We start from the raw sequence: 19,562 nt of genomic DNA on the forward strand, positions 1-19,562 counted from the left end.
GAAGTCTCCCTCAACAAACTCAACGCCAGGCTCGTCGCATGGCACGAGGCGCTGCCTACCAGCATGCGATGGAAGAAGTGGTTCACAAATAAAGACATCCTGCAGCCCAACGTGTCCATTCTACAGTAAGCCTGCTCCGAACTCGTTCTTCTCTCGCATGGTGAGATGCACTATCGAGCCCTGCTGACGGTATATACCAGCATGTTCTACCACAGCACTCGCATCTGTCTAAACCTCCCCTTCCTAGCCTCCGTCCGACACATCCCTTCCACCGCAGACTTGGGCGCCAACGACGACATCAACCCCGAGACGTCATCAAGCAACCCAATCATCAAGTCGCTAAGGATATGCCAGTCTTCTGCGCAGGGTATAGCCGACGTCCTGCAGCGCTTCAAGAGCCAGCATACGCTAGGCAATGTGCCCCTCATCTTCGTCAGCGCCACTATCGTCGCCACGAACGTGGTTCTGGTGACGACGAGGCGCCAGGGAGGCGCGGTGCCGCAATTGATGAAGGATACGTTGCTGCCTGTTCTTGATAATGCCCTGGAGGAGATGTCTGCTTCGTATAAGCTTGCGGAGGAGGCTCGAGCCAAGGTTCAAATTGCGCTGAATACCAAGGACCTACACCGGCATGCGGAGGTGGGACAGCATCCCGAGGCCATACCAAGGGGTGCAACAAGTGAGACTGCTAGCGTCACCGAGTCGGAAGTTTCGGTGGTGGATCCGGCGCTCTCTCGTCCGGATGTCCCCCCTAAGACGACAACGACGGGCCCAGGCTCGGGGACGACGACGACAAAGGTCCCTGGCTTCATAAGCCCCGAGCAACAGGGCTGGGAGCCGATGAGCGTTCTAGATGGTGAGGCGGCCTTCTGGGGGAACCTTGGCAATGACATATTCGCCGGTTCAGAGCTAGAGTATCTCGACGGCGTGACGGAGTTCGACTGGACCGACCAGCCGCCGATACCTTGAGCGCTATGAGAACACACCTAGAAGCCAATCTTCATGCACTTGAACCAAACAGCGTAGCCAGCTCATTTTACTTTTTGTTTCTATCTTCTACGGCGGCTTCAGCCTCGTGGCTTACCACTTGTATTGGCAATTCGTGCAATTCTCCCCGCCGCACCCGTGACGGAACTCCTCGATGACGCTGACGGGCTTCGTGTACCGCAGCGTCGGGGTGTAGTCGTGATCCAGGCCAAAGACCTTGGGTCCTGCAATCTCGAGCGCCCGCTCCGTGGCCCAGAGTGGGTGTCCCGCCATGATCATGACAGCGACCTTGAGCCCGTACCTATACTCCTGGACGCCGATGGCTTCTCCGGTCGACGTGTCTAGGAGGAAGATGAGATCGGGTACAGTAGCGATGACCTAAATGTGACAATATCAGTACAAAACCCCCAATAACGATGAGAGAGAGGAAGAAGATCGCCTTACCGTTTCGATGCCACTCTCACCCTTACCCAAAACCCCCAAATTCTCATTCATAAACGGCACAACAACCTCCTTCAACCCCTCTCCAATCCGATCTGTCTCCGTCTCCATCTCGCTCTCACTAAGCCGCTCAACGGTAACCTTGCCCAAACTATGCGCCGTCGCAGTCAACGTGCTCTCCACGCTCCGAATCTTACCCTGGAACAGCACCCTCGCACTCCCGGGCCCGCCAGCGGCCTCGATAATGTCCTTGGTGACAGTCGAAACCGTACCAGCCTGCTGCGCCAGCGCCACTACGCGGCCCAGACGCCAGGCGAGTGAGTATGTGTTGGGGATACCCACCTCACGCATCAGCTTGCCGGGGATCGGTCGTCCCGCGGCGCCGGCAGCGGAGCCCATGGCCACGCAGGCGTCGCGGATGGCGATGCCGGCCGAGGTCTCGTCCGTTTGGGTGGCGGGAATGACGACGTTGTGTCCTGTGCCGCTGCAGAGAGTTACGGGGAGGAGCTCGTTGACGGATTTGGCGTGGATGTATTGCGAGACCATTTCGAATTGGGGGTATGCGCGTCCCATCATGTCGCCGTCCACGGTTGGGATGTCGTAGTAGCGCGAGCTTCCCCAGATGAGCGTAGCGACGCCATTGGCACCGCCAATCTCCGTAGCGATGAGCCTCTCGAACTTGGTCTTCATCTCCTTCTCCATCTCTTGCATCGCATGCCACACGCCGTCACCGCCAGGTCGCTCGATACTCACCGCCGGCGTGCCCACGCTGGCAACTGGTGGCATCATCTCGTCGTCCTTGAGGTCCTCGATCCGGATAATCTTCATCGACTCACCCTCAGCCAATAACTGCTTCAATTGCAAGTATGGCGCGTAGGGAGAACCACCACCGCCGCAGCCCAGGATGTAACACCCGATGGACAAGAACCTGAGATCAGTCTCAGAGAGCGTCCACAAGCCGTTGGATTCGACCTTGGGCTTATAGCTCTTAAGATCGACTACCACGTCTTCGGGGTGATCCTCCACATCCTCGGCCTCGTGCTTCTTGGTCTCCTCAAACATCTCCTCGTCGACCAGCTGGTCAGGCGCGGCCGTCTTCACCATCTCCGAGTACACGCGCTTATGATCTGCCGGCAGCGCAACCTCAATCTTGATGGAAGTCTGGTTCTCTACATAGGGAACACCCGCGATTTCCTCGTGGAGGACAGTCACGGAGCTCTCATCGCCGCCCTTGGCGACAGCGTTCTGGATAGCCCGAGCCTTAACTTCCGCGATGCCTCCCTGGATGTTCGAGCCGTAGACGATCGTCTCGGCAGAGCCGTAAACCTTGGCAATGGACGCGCCGATCGCGTTGGCGACGCCGGCATGCTTGGGAACCACAACCTTGCTGACGCCTGTGAGTTCCGACGGGCAGAGGATGGAGCCGCCGCCGACGAGGATAACCGTGCATGGCTCGGGCGACAACTTGGCGCGGTCGATGACGGCCTCGAGCATCTTACGGATACGCGCCTTGCCCTTCTCGGCAATGTCGCTCGTCAGGGAAACGGCCGTGGTGCCAATCTCGGCACCCGACGCGACTGCGACGTCCGTGGCAGTTGTGACGTCGCCTGCGAAGCATAAGGCCTTGGTGATGAGGTCGTGGCCTACACTATCAGGTCCAACGGCTACAGAACCGTCTTCTGCGCTGTGGAGAATAGAGCCTCCACCCAGACCGATGCTCTCGACGGAAGGCATTTCCAAGTTCACCTTCACCCCGGCCAACGCCGTGTAGCTCTTGGATAATCTGGGGTATCCGTTGCTCAGGAGGTAGCCCACGTCAGACGTGGTGCCGCCGATATCCACAACGATACTGCCCGACTTGTCTATCGAGTCCTGTGCGAGGAACGCAGCACCTCGAATGGAATTCGTCGCGCCCGACGAGAAAATTCTGATGGGAGCCTGCATGGCTTCCGAGAAGGGCAGAAGGTGGCCGGCGTTGGAGGTCAAGTACAGCGGGCACTGGAGACCGATGCGGCGCATGGCGCCGATGAAGGCTCGGATGGTGCGCTGCGCAAAGTTGAGAATCGAGGCGTTGAGAATCGTCGCATTTTCGCGGGCGAGGAGTCCCGGTCCGGCAATGTTGTGAGAGAGAATGATGTTGACATCGTCACCTAGCTCGCTGGCTAGGATCTTACGGACTTCATCTTCCTGGTGGTAGTCCTTGTCGGTACTACACCCGATGCCGATGACTGCGACGTTCTTGAGCCCCTTGGACTTGATCTGCCTCGCCTGCTCGCGGATAGACTCCTCGTCGATGGGGCCGATAAGAGTGCCATCGATGTTGCAGCCACCGGGGATGATGGCTGAGTGGCCGTTGATGATGCGCTTCAGTGCCGAAGGCCAGTCCGCGAAAGGTGGGGTGCCTGTTGAAAAGTTGTGAGATGCCAAGCGGAGAACGGCAATCTTTTCCACGCGGGACGTGTCTCTTTCAATAATGGCATTGAGGAAGTGCGTTGTGCCGATGGCGAGCGCGGTGATGTTGGCGGGGTCTGCGGTTGACGTGTCCAGCAAAGCTTTCAAGGTTGCCTGGACGGAGTGAGTGACGTTTGACGTTGTTGGGGCTTTGTGAGATGCGACGACAGCATCCGTGCTGGACTTGGAGACGTCCAAGAGCACACTGTCGGTATTGGTACCTGCGAGGATAGTTAGTCCTAAGAAGTGGGTGATTGTGTCTGACTTGTAATCCAAGCCGGGATTTATTCAAAGTCTCTTACCTCCAACGTCGACTCCCACGACCAAAGTGCCGTCTGATGCACTCATCTTGCTCGTCCAACGTTGTTGACTGCGGGGTATGAGGGAAATTGTGGGAGCAGCTCGCGCTATTAGCAGCACCGACCACACTCTAGTTCCAAGGTGCGCGAAACTCGATCTCAGTAAAGAAATTTTGGGCCAGCAGGGCTGTTTGTCAGTCCTTGGTCGTTGATAATAGGTGGTGATCGTGGGGTGATGACCTCCGAGTCCTTTTGCTGTGGAATGATGCAAAGAATCAGCCGCGCGTGTGCCGTGTAGTGGGGGATCAAGTATGAACCGAGTCAACGTCCGTTCTTCGGCGGCTCTCTTCAACTCTTTGTCGCACCAATACTGGAGCGACCCTCTCGCTTATTATGCAAGTGTAACCACTTTTGCAGGTGCATTGGTATGGGGAAGGTCAGTCGGGATGTGGACGATCGGAGCCTCGGATTTATCAGATTGATCTTATCTGCGCAGGGTACGTATTCGTAGGGCTATCTTGGCTATTAACCATCAAACCAATCACACAAACTCACGGCTACCCACATCGTGACGCACCATCAAGATGCCCTCATGGACACTGGTTACATAATCTCAACTGCAAGACTGTAAGTGTTGAATCGTGAGGATTTAGCTGTCATGATCACAATTGGTTCAACGGTTTCCGAAAACTCCGATGAAAGTTAGCTAGGAATGAAACCATGTTTATCACTCCATGTAGAAAATCGCGTCAATCCTTCCCGCCTCCAGTGTATTGGCAAAGGCCAATGCGGACTGTGTCAACTGATTCCAATCAACTTAATCGCGGGGGTTTTAGGTTCAACTTATAGACAAGTAGTACTACTAAGGGAATGCACGGCAATCCCCATCATCAGAAAGACCGAAAGTCACAAACTTAGGACATTACGGATATACTAGATAAAGTCTTCATCCTCGAATGCATGACCATCGAGGAAGTGACGCTGTTTCTCTTATGCAGTCCAGATTTAGCCATCATTACTCCACAGTCAAACAACTCTCTTGGGCAGAGGTTCAAGAGAGCAGAAATTCTAGACACGAAGCTTTACATTTCTAGCGGTGCCTCCGTGTGGTTCTGCCGAAAATTGCAGCACCACGGCTCCTAAATGGTATTGCCATCCTCGGATGACCTCTTCATCGCCAACTTGAGACTTAGCAATGACGTCCATATCCATCAAGTGTACAGCAGTCGGCATGACAAGGTCCTCCATGCATGACGTGTTAGTTACGTGATTCAATGAAACGCATAAGTCATGAGGGAACTAAGCATGGAACCTACGTGTTTGTCGCGAGCTACGTTATCCTTGAAACAACAATCATCTTTGCTGTAGAAAGCGTTCTATACCAGAAGTCAGTGTTTCGGAAGTCCATGTGCTCGAGGCCACGTTGATCATCATACTGCAGAGCCAAGCAGCGTGGCTGTGAGAAAGCCTTGACCTGCATTTTCTGCTTGTAAAGATCAGCGTCTCGGCCTGGAATGGGTACACCAACACATCGCATCCTTTGGCGGCGACCAATCGCGGATGACACACTTTGGGCAATCAGCAGGTGCTCGCAGTATCGACTGTCACGCATTCTTGCACTCGGAAAAGCCCTTTGTGAGAAATCTCATTCTTCACTCCGGGTGTGCACTCCCTCCACTTCCAGTGAGTGACCCAGAGGGTAAGCACTTCAGCGCTCTTGCCAAGGCGCTCGGTTTCCCCGGCGGTGATGCCGCGGCGGAGCTGGAGTTCATGAGACACCAGCCTCCGCAAGAGCTCCTCGAGGCTATCCAGCATCACTGGGCTACTGAGGAGAAGCCTTTTCTGAGTTTCCGGCCCGTAGTAGACAACTTTACTCTATTTGATGATTATGAAGACAGATCCAAGGCAGGAAACTTCAGTAAGCTGGTAAGAGGGCCCCTTGCTCTGACTGCCAGTTGATCATTGCTAATCGACGTCAACAAGCCGGCCATTTGTGGAACCATGAACGACGAAGGTAACCCAGTCGCTTTGTATCATCCCGATGGAGCAGATCCATACTGGACTGAAAAGATTACAAAAGACTACTTCCTGGGACCAATGGTATCCATGGCGCGGTACGAAATACTCTCCTCAATACTTCGTATCACAAAGCGAGGTAGCAAGTGGAAGACTTGTATAGTAGAAAGTGGCTTGATTCCTCTAAGTGGAAGATCCGTATGAGGGTCATATCTATATACCGTACAAGACGGGTAATCGGCTTGTGGAAAGCGGTATCGTACGGCAGTAACCGGCAGCGCCACGTGTGGCGCTGCGACACTTCGTGATATTCTCAGTGTAATTGCTAATGATCTACTGAATAATAGAGCACGCTCTACTTATGTTCCCACGTTTCGCTTCTTGCTCAAAGACTATGCGCCTGCTGGTACCAGCTCATTCCCCAATATCAGTCCGAGGCCATGGTTACGAGCCTACCACAGCTCGGACATGCCTTTGATATTTGGGACCCACGATTGGGCTCGTGGCCCATCTACACCATTGGAGGAGAAGGTATCGCGAGCATGGCAGGATCTCTATGTCGCGTTTGCAGAAGATGGGCCGGATGGATTACGTAAGATTGGATGGAATGACATGAGTGAAGGCGTGGGCATTGTGCTAGGTGGTGATGAGAAGGGTTGGGAGACTGTCAGCCTGGAAGAGATTGACAACAGGTGAAGTTTGCAGAGATGGTTTGATGAAGATAATACTAGAATAAAGAATCTCCGTGAAGAGGAAGATAATCAGCCATGAGTATTGATTGTCTTGAAAAACTTTGGCGTAGGGCTACATTCCGATATTCGACATTGGGATAACCTTGATGAGATTGAATCTACGTGCGACTTTTACTTTTCCAAGTACACGCTGTTACATATGTCTGTAAAGACCTCCATGGTTCTCTGCCACCCTCCAACGACATCATCAACTCTCTTCGCCATATCTCTTCCCAAAGGAAGCATTCTTTCACTCTCCTTGCCCGCTCCTACTCCTGTGCCGGTGACAACATCATATATCACCTTGGCCGCCTTCAAATGATCACCATCTGCGGGGAAGCCCTCTGTTGCCGATGCAGCCATAACCTTGAAAATTGCATCCAGAGCACTACCGTCGTAGTCGGAAGGCGTAGGGTTACTCGCTAGCCTAACCGTCGGTCCCATGTTCGTGTCGAAGGACCCAAGCGCAATTGTTAAGACGCGAACACCGAACGGGGCCATTTCTTTCGCGAGGACTTTACTTACTCCTATTTGCAACTTCATCAGCCAGTAATTCGTGAGAGGGTCTGGAGTCATTACACTCACCATCCATCGCAGCTTTCGCAGCAGCATAAACGCCCATTGACTCTCTCCCTTCCAATCCAGCCCCAGAGCTGATATTCACGATAATACCACTCCTCTTCTCCCGCATGAGAGGAGCCAACGCCCTCATCAGCCGATATGGTCCAAAGAACACCGTATCCATCTGCGACCTCGTCTCTTCTTCAGTGAAGCCTTCTGCCGGGCCATGAATGGACCATCCAGCGTTGTTGACCAGCACATCGATATGGATTCCAGCTTTCTCGAGGTCCGTGATGATGTCTCCCGAGTTCAGATCGTCGACGTCGAGCGAGAGCCAACGCCCTCCTCCATCCTGAACTTCACGCACTAGGTCCGGTGTCTTTAAGGGATTGCGTGAGGTGGCGATGACGCTGTGGCCGTGTTGTTGCGCCAGTCTTGTGAGAGCTAGTCCGAACCCGGATGAGCAGCCGGTGATGAGCCATGTGAGAGGTCTGTTTGGGACAGCGAGCGGATGAGACATGATGATGGAAGTGGAATGTCTCTACAGCGGCTTTGATCAAACCCCGACAATAGGCATTTTGAATAACTCAGAGGACGAACGAATTTATATGCTTTGTCTTTCAGCCCGTAAATCCGGATGTTGAGGTTGAGACCAAAGGGTCAGATGTGAACGGCCCCGCATCGGCGTCTCACTAGGCATCGGCCGGCGCGGACTTAAGCCAGCTCCGGATTACGTCCGGGTCATACATCACAACACACCGGCGACTGGATTGCTTTTCAACATGTTAACTTTTCTATAGAACGTCAGATTTGTGCAGAAACCAATCACTGGTGTGATGACTTCGATGGTGTGGGGTTTGACTGGGCCTTCCTCGAGCTCGCAGCACATGAGTAAGCGCGTTGATCTCAAGAGCAACATGATAGATTGCTAACTCACTCAAAGCATCAACAGGAATTACAATCTAGTGTTCATTAGAATGTCAGATTCCCCCCACCTGAGTTGAGAACCTTGAGAAATCAGAACTTTTGGGACTTGTATTCCACCTTACTTTAGACAGCACGTCCATCAACTCAAGCTTGGCCTCGGTTGCACACTATCGACTTTGACCTCTCCCCGACCCCAACATTTTATGCACATGGAACAAATTTCGAGTTCTTATGTAGTAGTAGTAGTAGTATTTAACATCATCGGGGACAGGAGCCTAGCTATCTAACTAACTAAGCCCGATCAACCAGAGCGCCCTTTGGGTATATGATGTGCCGTGCCGCTATCTAAACAGCGTACGACAAGTCTGACAATCTATAATATACACTTTTCTTCTCGTACCTAGAGCAATAGAGATTATTAACTAATCCCTAAGGTCCGTTCAGTTCCAAAAAGCACGCCAGCAGGGGTTTCCTAACTCGGCAGAAGCGAATAGGCCTTAAGTAGCCCTACATCGTTCACAAACGACGGGCTATAACAAAAAAGCTGGCCCTCACAGGCGTAATTACCCACGAGTACATTTTTCTGTTTTCCACTATTATCTCGAGTAGATCGGGAAAAGTAAAGGAAGGAGAGGGAGGGTAAAGGTAGGGCTATAGCCCAAGAAGTATCGGTAGGTATACAATAAAGTGTAAGGCGTAGTATCTCGGGCTCGCTATTCCCTCACAGGGAGTGCGTTTCGAAGTACCGCGTCAAGCGCTCGAACTTCTTAAAAGCGCCCGGATCTCCAATCAGGGCGTACCAGTAAGCTTCGGCCTGGCCCTTCGGGGGCGGTAAGGGGCCCGGATCCTTTTTAATCCCGGCAATCGGCTATAGCGCCGCCGTATAGCGGTTCTTCGCACAGTATACTGGATAGGTAGGTAATAATTTCCGTCCGCAGTTACATTTGAAGTCCCCGTCGTGCTGAAAGCGCCTGTGATAGGCAAAGAAGTGGCCATGGCCAGAGCGGGCAACGAGCAGGTAGTACAACAGTAGACAAGGTAGGTCCAACTCCGGTAGACAATAGAGGGCAGCGTTAATATTCCTATAGCCAAACTTAAGTTTCTACTTAGATATATACTACCACCTCGAGTAGTATCCGCGGGCTCTAACGTAAGCTATCTTCGCTATTCGAGCATAAGAGGCTTACGGTAGGGGGTATAGTAGCGGGAGTACGGCTCTCTCCTTAGCAAGCTTATCAGCTAATTCGTTTCCAGGTATCTCGGTATATCCGGGCGTCCAGTGGCATTTGATATCCCTTGCTTATTAAGTATCGATTATCTCCAGTATAGCCGCTTACGAGCTAGCTGGAGAGAGTCCGAACCCTGAGATGAAGTTAAGAACTCCAGTATTATCAAGAAAGAGGTAGATAGTAATAGGGGAGGTAGCAGCTAGGTGCAGTGCTCACCATAGGCCCTCACGGGCCCCCTCAGCTTCGGCGTCGAATACCTCAGTATGTTCGCAAAGGCGCCCACGACCTTTTGCAATAACTTTAGGTCTACAGTAGATCGCATAGCTATATCCTACAGCGCCCTCGAGTAATATAGACCCATCTAAGTAGATCACTAGATCAGAGCGCGGCAGCGCCTTGATCATCCGCAGAAATGCGATAGAGACTTCCTCTTTGGTACCTCGCTCGGGCGCGGGGGGATTCGGGAAGACTAGGGTTGGGCGGGGGCACGGAGGTAGTAGCGCGTAGGTTCGCTGGAGTCTCGTACTCCGTCCACAGCGTCCAGGGGTGCGTTCCTCCAGCCTAGGGACCAGTGGGTGTTGGGGGTCAAGACGGCGTAGCCTCGAGTTCTTATGGCTCTGATTCGATTCAGGAGAAACTCAAAGGTTAAGACCTCCACGAGCTTGCGAAGAGGCTTGGGGGTTGATTACCCGTGTTTTGAGGCGTTGTCGGCTTGACATTTGGGATCAACAGAAGCACCATCAAAACCTACATGAATAGATGATTGTTTGCAAGGAAAATTCATCTTAGCTCTTTGCCAAAAGCCTAGATGAGTTTGGCTGCCTCTCTCATCCTCTCTTTGAACAAGCCTATCTTACGCCATGTGATTGAAGGCATTTATCGGAAAGGCTGAGTAGTAGTAGTAGTAGTAGTAGTGGTGTTTTACATCATCAGGGACAGGTGCCCAGCTATCTATGTAACTAAGCTCCGATCAACCAGAGCGCCCTTTGGGCATATGATGTGCCGTGCCGCCATTATAGCGTACGACAAGTCAGGCAGTCTATTATGTACACTTTTCTTCTCGTGCCTAGAGCAGTGGAGTTTAGTATCTAATCCCCAGGGTCCGTTCAGTTCCAAAAAGCACGCCAGCAGGGGGTCCCTGACTCGGCAGAAGCGAATGGGTCTCTAGCAGCCCTACGCCGTCCACAGACGGCGTTGCCGCAACAAGTAACCGGCCCTCGGAGGCATATTTGCCTACGCGAGCATTTTTCTGTTTTCTTATACTTTCTTATATAGAAGATAAAGGAGGAAGGAAGAGAGAGGGGTGTGGTAAGGCCGGGGCCTCAAGGCGTCGGTGGGTGTGTGAGAGAGTTGTGAGGCGCGGGATCTCGGGCTCGCTATCTTTGCAGAGAGTGAGCCTCATAGTAGCGCGTCACACGCTCGAACTTCTCAAAGGCACCCGGGTCTCTGACCACGGCGTACCAATAGGCTTCGGCCAGGCCTATCGGGGGCGGTAGTGGTCCCGGATCGTCCACGGTCCCGGTAATCGGCCATAGCGCCGAGGTACGGCGGTTCTTCGTGCAATATACTGGATGGGTAGGCGATAATTTCCGCCCGCAGTTACATTTGAAGTCTCCGTCGTGCTGAAAGCGCCTGTGGTAGGCGTGGAAATGGCCATGGCCAGAACGAGCAGCGAGGAGGTGGTGCAAAAGAGGACGCCGTAGGTCCAATTCCGGAGGGCAACGGAGGGCAGCGTCAGTTTTCTTATAGCCTGGTTTGAGCTTTTGCTTCGAAGTATGCCACCATCGTGAATGGTAGCCACCGGAAAGGCTGAGTACGTGACATCATCTACGCCACTTAGGCACAGAAAGTTTGCAAGAGACTGAACTCAAAACCATTAGTCTTAATTGCGCTCTATTTATCCGTGAATCAAGTGATGAATTCAAATCTGGGCGGAAGCAAACAGACAATTGCGCATGCAAGACTGTGATTGCCAAGATGTATATAAATAAACGTGAGCTAATGCGAGAGGTCCTCAACCGTAGAACCTTCCTTCGCTGCCACAAATTAAGTGCCAGAGTTTGTCGAATGCAGGTTACACGAAAGGGATGGCACAAACTTGCAGTTGACAACTTGGCATTCGTGACGGTAACAATTTGGAAACGGCGTGGTCGGAGGAGCTCCGCAACCCCTAGAAGTGAACCTCGCCCCCAATGCCAGATAAACCTGGCAACCGGCAAGAACTCCGTGAGATCGTAACATTGAAGCTGCGGGCCACTCTTGAGTAGTGGGCCAATCCATCACGAACGTTTCTCTGACTGTCACGATGGGCGCATGGGGATGATGGACAACGGAGCCACCTCCGAGTTCAACTCCGGTAGATTGGAGTCTTGGACAGACTCGGACTCGGACATTGAAAGCAAACCCCTGGCTTTGCCGTTGCGGCACAGCAGGATTGCAATAAATGCAAGGGGTGAAGTCAGTTTTTGGCCGCAAACGCGGATACCTTTCCTGAAAAGGAAGTTTGCGTACCGAGCGACTGGTTTGATTGTTGATCGCGACCCTTGCCAAGCCCGTGAACTCTATTGTTCGTTTTTTTAGCGCGATGTTACTTAGGTCTTGAGCGTTGTATTGGCAAGACATCAATCCGAAGCCTTCGGATATTGTGGCGTTCATCGGTACCAGCAGTTGCCAGTTGAGGCTTGCAAACTGTTTGATAAGATTGCTTCCCCAAACTAATCATGCCTACTTAATTATGCAGTCAGCAACATGTTCTTAGAACTTGAAAATGTGAGAGGAGGTGCTGGTGTGTCAAATGCAATAGACCATGCTGTCGCAGTAAATACCGACATGCCAGTATAGCTGTCAAAACCTAGATGCTTCCCCCCACCAGTACCACAGCAGGATGGAAGAGGAAGCCATCTCCGTTCGTCTGAACTCTGTGCAAATCCTGGTTCGGGAGCGAACTCTGCCGTTCTAAATGGGAAGGACAAGAAAGAGAGAACAGAATTCCAGGGATTGCCAGCCAAGAACTTCGGAAGTTTCTTCGGACTAGCAACGCAGGAAAACCTTCTCACTACATGATTAAGGTATGCACGTTTGCAAAATCAGATTGCATGCTGCAGCCAAGGCTGTTTGCTAAAAACGCATGGCCATTCTACGCCGCTTTCTGGCAGACCACACGTGCAGAGCCAGTACATCAGTGACAGTCAACACCGAGCACCGAACCGGGTTTTCGGGCCCTTGGATCTGCGAGTTGCTCCGACACCTACCTCTGCTCCCTTCATTGAAAGGATTCAAAAGCTAAGACTCATTGTTAGACAAACAGGAGCAAAAATGGAAACAGGAAAAAAACAGGGCCATTCGTCAATGTGTGACACGCCGTCAGCCTCCACTCAAGTCTGACAAAACCACAGTAAGCAAAGCAGGCACGCGGGCAGAGACAAAAGAAAATTGGGTCAGTGGCCAAGGTCAGCCTGTGCTCGCATGAACCAGTCGCCTTCGCTAACATCGATCTTCCCGCGAAACTCGAGGGGGCTGTGGACTTTGGCATTGGCGAATCACGTTGGCTGACTCTGCTTTTCGAAGTCAGACTAGAGCCCTAAGAGCCGGCAAGTTGCCTGCGGGACAGATTCGAAGTGCATGACATTTGGTTGTTGGCTCTTATTCGAAAGAGAGGGTTCCGGCCCGAGTCCGAGACCATACAATGCCTGAATTGAGACATTTGATCTTAGCACAATCTCGTCATCCACAGTGACAATCTTCCGATGTGTTCTAAAATCTAAATAAGATGAAATGATTCCCGCATTCCAACCCAATCGCCGGAAACTAATGGCTCATCACGGGCTCCAATCTCGCGGCCCCCAATATCACCACACGGAAACCAGGTCTCCCGCCGCGTGATTTGCCCTAGGGTCGGGGGGCTCTTTCAAGGTATAGGCAAGCAAGCCGCAAAGCACCTCATCCCCCAGTCCTCGCCCATTGCTCACAGACAGCCGGCCGCCGGAACCCCGGTCCCGGCGTGTTTGCGACAAGGAACATGGCATCAGAAGTGCCCCATCGTAGGGTCCGCCGTCTCATACGAGGGTGCAGCTTAAAAGCCTGGCACAAGAATGGAAAAAAAAACCATAGGAACCGAGGAACATCCGCGAGTTGAAGCAGCGTCAGAAACTCCACAGCGCCCGGCGGCGCTCCGGGGAGAGACGGTTAACGGGCTGCTGAATTGCCGTCAATGGTTCGGGAGGGCATGCGACGGTGCCGCGGTGGTGTCCGATGGCTTCCGCTAGAACAAGACTAGAAGATGGGAACACGAGTAGCTAGCCTTGCGCCTCTTTCATCTCTTCATCTCGCAACCGCCTTGGCCCGAGGATAGTTCTCTCTTAGTCTGTTCTTATTCATTGTTTTCTGCCCTCCTCGGCTCAACGCCTTTCGTCAGTGCCCAACGCGCGTTGCCATTATTAAGATGCAGAATTTCTGCAGAATGCTGAAGCTCGTCACACAACTTGCGACAACGCACGGTGGGAAAGAAAAACTTGGCCGCTTTTCATACTTTCAGGCTTTTGCCTCCACTAGTTCTCCACAGAGTTCAAACCCTTTCAAACAAAGCCCCGATCCTTCATGGTGCAGCCGGCGAGATACGATGAACCCCGGACGACATGTCAGAAACATTTAATCTATCAGTGAGGAACCCTTACGAACCCCCCAAAGCTGGGGCAGACAGGAGACAAAAGTATTGGGTTCTCAGGCCACTTTTACTCTGCTGGGTAGTATCGAACCCTTCCAATGGACCCCCTTGGTCTTCCAGAGAAAGGTCGAGATCCGCCTATGGATGATGGACCTTCCCCTGGACCAGTCCGCGAATAATCCGACATAATCCGGTCATTGGGCCGAGTACAGGGCAGAGTGCCGAAGGATTCGGCCGGTTGCCAATATATGAGCCATGGAGATTGCCCACGATCCGCTGCTGCAGCCTGCATGCGAAGCGACTTCAAGCGAGAGTTGATTCCCCCGAGCTGAGCCAACCCACGCGGACAACCCATACACATACGGATACAGACTCAAGAGAACAAGTGGTAGAGTCCATATCTTGCCTCTTCTCGAGTCATAATATCGGCGATTAGGCCGAATACTCGCATCGCCCATCGAGCACATCTCAGTTTTCTCTTCCCCGTCCCAACTTTGATCGAACATTGGCCACCAATGGCGTGTCCTGCCGGCTCAGACCCTCTAACCGTCACCATTTTCAACTAATTACTCCACACACAGCGTGCCGGATGTGCCACCAGGATAGGGATAGCACCGGCCAACTGCGACGCCATCTCTGCCCGGGCTAACGTCCCAAGGGGTAACAAAGGGACAAGACACACGCCCCCCCTTCGAGTCTGTGTGTGATGAGCCTGCCGTGCCTTGCGTGTCCGTCTTGGGGGCACGGGGGGCGGTCTTCCAGAAAGAAAGAGGTTCCTTCGATGCGGTTACTGAACCTGCCACACCGAAACTCTGGCTCTTCTTCGGGCGTTTCCTCCTGGTTATTTCGGCATCTTGGTTTGCTTCTCTGTGTCAAAGCTGGATGCACCACCACACCACCACTTACAAGTTGCAAACGTTCCTCGTGAACAATCAGCTTCGCCTCAGCTTTGCATTGCCGCGCCAGCCTCGGCCAGCCTCCGGTTGTCGCACAAGCTTTTGCCGTGCCGTCGGCGATTGCCCACCGAACAGAAAAAAAAATTCAAATTCTCCCATTGTTTGTTCATCGGGATCGGGCTACGCTACCATGGGTCCGCAGTGGCATCGCGAGGAGGTATCCAGGCAAGGCATCTCAATACCGGTGGGATGCTGGCCCCTGCCACCGCATCTGTGATCATTGATCTGGGCTTTCCTCTGCACAAAGCACGAGAGCAGGCCCCTCTTCCAGGGCGGGAAGTTCGAGGAGATTTTTCTCTCACTGGGCCCCCCGGGTGTTGATCCTTGCGCTCACGATGCTCCCCGACCCTTGCTCGCCTTGGTTCGGCGACCGTGTCTGGGCCCCCCACTCCCTGGGGTTTCCTTTCCCACCCTGAAGATACGCATGTTCGAAGTACGGATATGGGTGGATTTGTGTGGCACAAATGACGGCCCTCCATCCGCATATTCATCCAAGTCTCTCCATGGGTTGACCCCTCGATCACTATTCACTGCAAGTCCGGCCCCCTACCCGACATGCGCGGCGCTCCAGACCAGTCGTGGCCTCGGTCCGCTGCCATGCCACGTTGACGGGGAGCCTCCTGCATGTCAGTGTATCACATCGCTCGCTTTCTCTCTCTCTGCGCAGGCCAGTCCTCGCCTGCCATATACGGCCGTCGTCATGGGTGAACCCTGGGTATCCCACAGCCGGAGCTGGGAACCAGGGTCCTATGTTTGTCCTGTCCGGTATTCCAGCCATGGCCGAGTTCCCTCCAGACGTCGCCCTCGGTTAGGAGTAGGTACCAGAAACCACGCCGTCGTCCGGTCTCCGCCGCCGCCACCACTGAGACTTGCATAATACGTAGAAACGATGGGGAAAGGGGCGCGCCGTTTGCTAGAACAGTTCAACAGCCGTCATACCACCTTGAAGTGTAACGGCAACCACCGTGTGTCGAAACTAGACCGCACGCTACCGGCACACTGGTCTTGTGCGGCGTTGACCCCAAGCGGAACCGCCGCACCGCAGAAGAAGCTCCCCTTTGCTGCATCGAGCATCATCTCCGCGTTGGCATGTCGCTACGTAGGAACCACGCAACCCTTCCCGAGGAGCTCCCCCAAAGTGGCCTCTTCGTTCTTGTGCTTGTTGACTAAGACAGAGGGTGTAGAAGGCGTTTCACGACAACCTTAATCCCTCCCGTCCGCCCATCCTCCCACCCCTTTCACATCGTGTTGGCAAAACCTTTGACGCCTCCATCACGACCAACGACTATTCGATTATGACGCTCACGCCATGTTGAGGTGATACATATTTAGCTTGTACGACGACCCTGTTTTATTCTCCCGGCTCTTTTTGAAAGTGGAGGTTCTCCATCGTCTCTCACCTGGAAACACCCCAATATGAGGTTCATCTCTCTGTTGCTGTCTATGGCTGCGGTGCTCTCATGCGCCGCGGCCCAAGGCGATGCTGCTTCAGCTGTAGCATCGCTACCAAAATGCGCAGTATGTTACATCTTGAACGCAATGAACTTGCTCATGATGTAAATACTAACTACATGACAGCAAGCATGTCTTGTCACGGCAGTCCTCAGCTCCCCATGCGCGCCGACCAACCAGACATGTATCTGCACCAATGCTCCTTTGCAGGTCGAAGTTGAAGCCTGTGTTCTGCAGAACTGTACTCTCAGGAATGCTCTCAGTGAGTGACTTTGCCTTTCTCCGGGTGTCATCAAGTAAATACCCCCCAGACCTGTTGTCTAACCCGTCGCCCTCCCACAGCAACCAAGAACATCACCCAGACGACATGTGGCGCGACCCCGAGAGACCGCACGCCGACTTACAACACCATCTCCATCACAATGGGCTGCCTGTCTGGTTTATTCGTAATTATCCGCCTGGTACACAAGGTGTTTGCGACAATGGGTGATCTCGGCATGGACGACTGGTTTATCCTCATTACACTCGGCTCCGGTATCCCGGGAACTGTCATCAACACCCACGGACTCGCCGCCAACGGCCTCGGCAAGGACATTTGGACCGTCTCTTTTACCAAGATCAACGACTTTGGGTATTGGTTTTTCATCATGGAGCCGATGTATTTCGCCCAGGTTACGCTGCTCAAGATGTCGCTCCTCTTCTTCTACATGCGGATCTTTTCGCAGAGTAGTATCAAGAAACTCATCTGGGGCACCATCGGATTCAACGCAGTATTCGGCCTCACCTTTATCTTTGTCGCCATCTTCCAATGCCAACCGATTAGCTTTTACTGGACAAAGTGGGACGGAAACCGCAACGGACAATGCTTGGATATCAACGCCATCGCCTGGGCCAATGCTGGTATCAGTATTGTGTTGGATATCTGGATGCTCGCTCTGCCTCTATCTCAGATCAAGGGCCTGAACTTGCATTGGAAGAAGAAGGTGGGCGTGGCCATGATGTTCTTCGTCGGCACCTTGTAAGTCTTCAAACCGCGCCCATTTCCCCCGAGAATGTTTTCTAACATGACCCCAGTGTTACCGTCGTCAGTATTCTGCGCCTGCAGTCCCTAGTCGCATTCGCAAAGTCCCAGAACCCGACCTGGGATCAATTCGAAGTCGCAACCTGGTCCACCGTCGAAATCAACGTGGGCATCATCTGCGCCTGCATGCCCTCAATACGTGTCATCCTCGTCGGCTTCTTTCCCAAGTTGCTGGGCACGACACGGCGCGGCACATCCGCAGCAGCCAAGTACTACATCCAATCGAGCGGCAACGGCCGCAGCCGGAACAGGACGCTGGGCAACGATGCCAAGGTCAGGACCGTCGATCGCGACTCGGGGCTCTCGAGCAGCCCGAACGGCATCATCTACACCAAGGAGTACACTGTGGACTATCACGACGAGACGAGCTTGGTTCACATGCGGGAGTTGGAAGCGGGCAGCTCAAGGACAGGGAGGACGGGACGAAACGGATCCCCGTTCTGATTTTCCTTGGTTATTTCTCCTTTGTTACTAACGGAATTTTGGCTCGAAGTCTGCGCTTGCAACGAGTTGTATGACACACTATGTTTTTTTGGATACCACAATAGCGTGAGGGACTACCAGAAGGTATGCCCAATGGTAATTGACTTAATCGACTCACCGAAAGATCTCCCTACGGAATTTATGGCCCGAATTAGTGCGAAAATGTTCCGAAAACCACGAGATCGTCCGTTCGACGGCGGTTGATCCTTCAACAACGAACCGCTCGGACCCCTTCTTTGATCGTGTGATTGAGATGGCCCCCGCGCAAGCAGCGTCCCTAAACAAGCAGAACTTCGGACTTGAACCTGAGAACGGGAATAGTGGCTTCTTGGCCGGCTATCACAACCGAGTTCTCGACCGCCAATTCCAAGTTCCTTCACCTCATCGTCGGTGGTTGAATCCATTTCGGACACCCTTCCAAGGTCGTTGCCCTTGTACAAGGGGCTGGTGGTTGTCCAGGGCCCCCAATGACACCCATTTCCACTCGGAGAGATACCTCGACATTTGGCTCCGCACACACTCAGCCGGATTGAGTCCTTCTCAGGGCCATGAGCGGGCCGTGGGCGGATGCACTGTCAACGTGGTCTTGGCCTAGGACAGATAAGCCCATTGTTCGCTATCCGCTCTCGCCTTAGCCTCTTGCCTAATGTGGCACTCGTTACCCTTCCAGAGCTTACGCGATATCTTGTAGCGATTGTACATCCAGCCGGTTTGGCTACAGTTTTGGGTTAACGTTCATTCTCTACAGGTCTAGTGGGGGAGGTAGCCGATGGCTCAACCAGACAGAGGCGGCGTCCCCCGGCAAAGCAACCGGGTGTTATTCTGAAGGCGGGTGTCCGCGTGGCGCATTGCCTGGCGTATGTTACTGGCCAATTGCAGATTGAGCAACGAGGTGTCCCCTTGCCAATGGCAGCTTTGCCCGGATCTGCATTGACGTGTCTCAGTGGGTTGCAGCCAGCAGTTGCCGACGCAACATGTGGTCAACCCTATGGAACCCCCTTGAGAAGCTATTGAAAATAGGTAGATGGGGGTTTGGTGCGGTCTGACCGTTGCGGATCGACATCAGGGGTTAGGAATTTAAGCAATGACTTGAGACGATCTCATCGTCTCTGAGACATCAAGTTGTTGAGTGAGTGGGATAGGGCGCATGCATATTGGTGTCGGTAACTCCATGCGCATTGCGTAAGAGTCTTTCTGTAAGACTCTTTTCAACGATCTGCGCCGAAACCTTGCGTGACGACTTACTTCAGTCGCTGTTTCTGCAATACTCACCTGACGAGAAGAC

The 19,562-nt window shown here is 53.1% G+C and overlaps 3 protein-coding genes across 3 annotated transcripts; 1 reads left to right on the plus strand and 2 right to left on the minus strand.

Annotated features, from left to right (window-relative positions):
* Positions 1-1,080: 1,080 nt before the first annotated feature.
* On the minus strand, positions 1,081-4,640 carry BDP81DRAFT_382105 (hydantoinase/oxoprolinase; the record flags this gene model as incomplete). The annotated part of the gene is made up of 3 exons (XM_060586902.1): positions 4,182-4,640; positions 1,432-4,100; positions 1,081-1,365 (listed from the first exon to the last, which is right to left on the minus strand). The coding sequence occupies exons 1-3, from the start codon at positions 4,225-4,227 to the stop codon at positions 1,081-1,083; spliced, it is 3,000 nt and encodes a 999-aa protein (XP_060440892.1). The 5' UTR covers positions 4,228-4,640.
* Positions 4,641-7,057: 2,417 nt separating this feature from the next.
* BDP81DRAFT_382109 (uncharacterized protein) lies at positions 7,058-8,029 on the minus strand (the record flags this gene model as incomplete). The annotated part of the gene is made up of 2 exons (XM_060586903.1): positions 7,511-8,029; positions 7,058-7,452 (listed from the first exon to the last, which is right to left on the minus strand). Exons 1-2 carry the CDS (start codon positions 8,004-8,006, stop codon positions 7,058-7,060), a joined length of 891 nt encoding a protein of 296 aa, XP_060440893.1. The 5' UTR covers positions 8,007-8,029.
* Positions 8,030-16,677: 8,648 nt separating this feature from the next.
* BDP81DRAFT_464284 (CFEM domain-containing protein) lies at positions 16,678-18,238 on the plus strand (the record flags this gene model as incomplete). The annotated part of the gene is made up of 4 exons (XM_060594132.1): positions 16,678-16,779; positions 16,840-16,975; positions 17,056-17,731; positions 17,788-18,238. 4 exons carry the CDS (start codon positions 16,678-16,680, stop codon positions 18,236-18,238), a joined length of 1,365 nt encoding a protein of 454 aa, XP_060440894.1.
* Positions 18,239-19,562: the final 1,324 nt, after the last annotated feature.

Source organism: Colletotrichum phormii, assembly GCF_030913505.1.
Source record: "Colletotrichum phormii strain CBS 102054 chromosome Unknown BDP81scaffold_22, whole genome shotgun sequence".
Lineage (NCBI taxonomy): Eukaryota > Fungi > Ascomycota > Sordariomycetes > Glomerellales > Glomerellaceae > Colletotrichum > Colletotrichum phormii.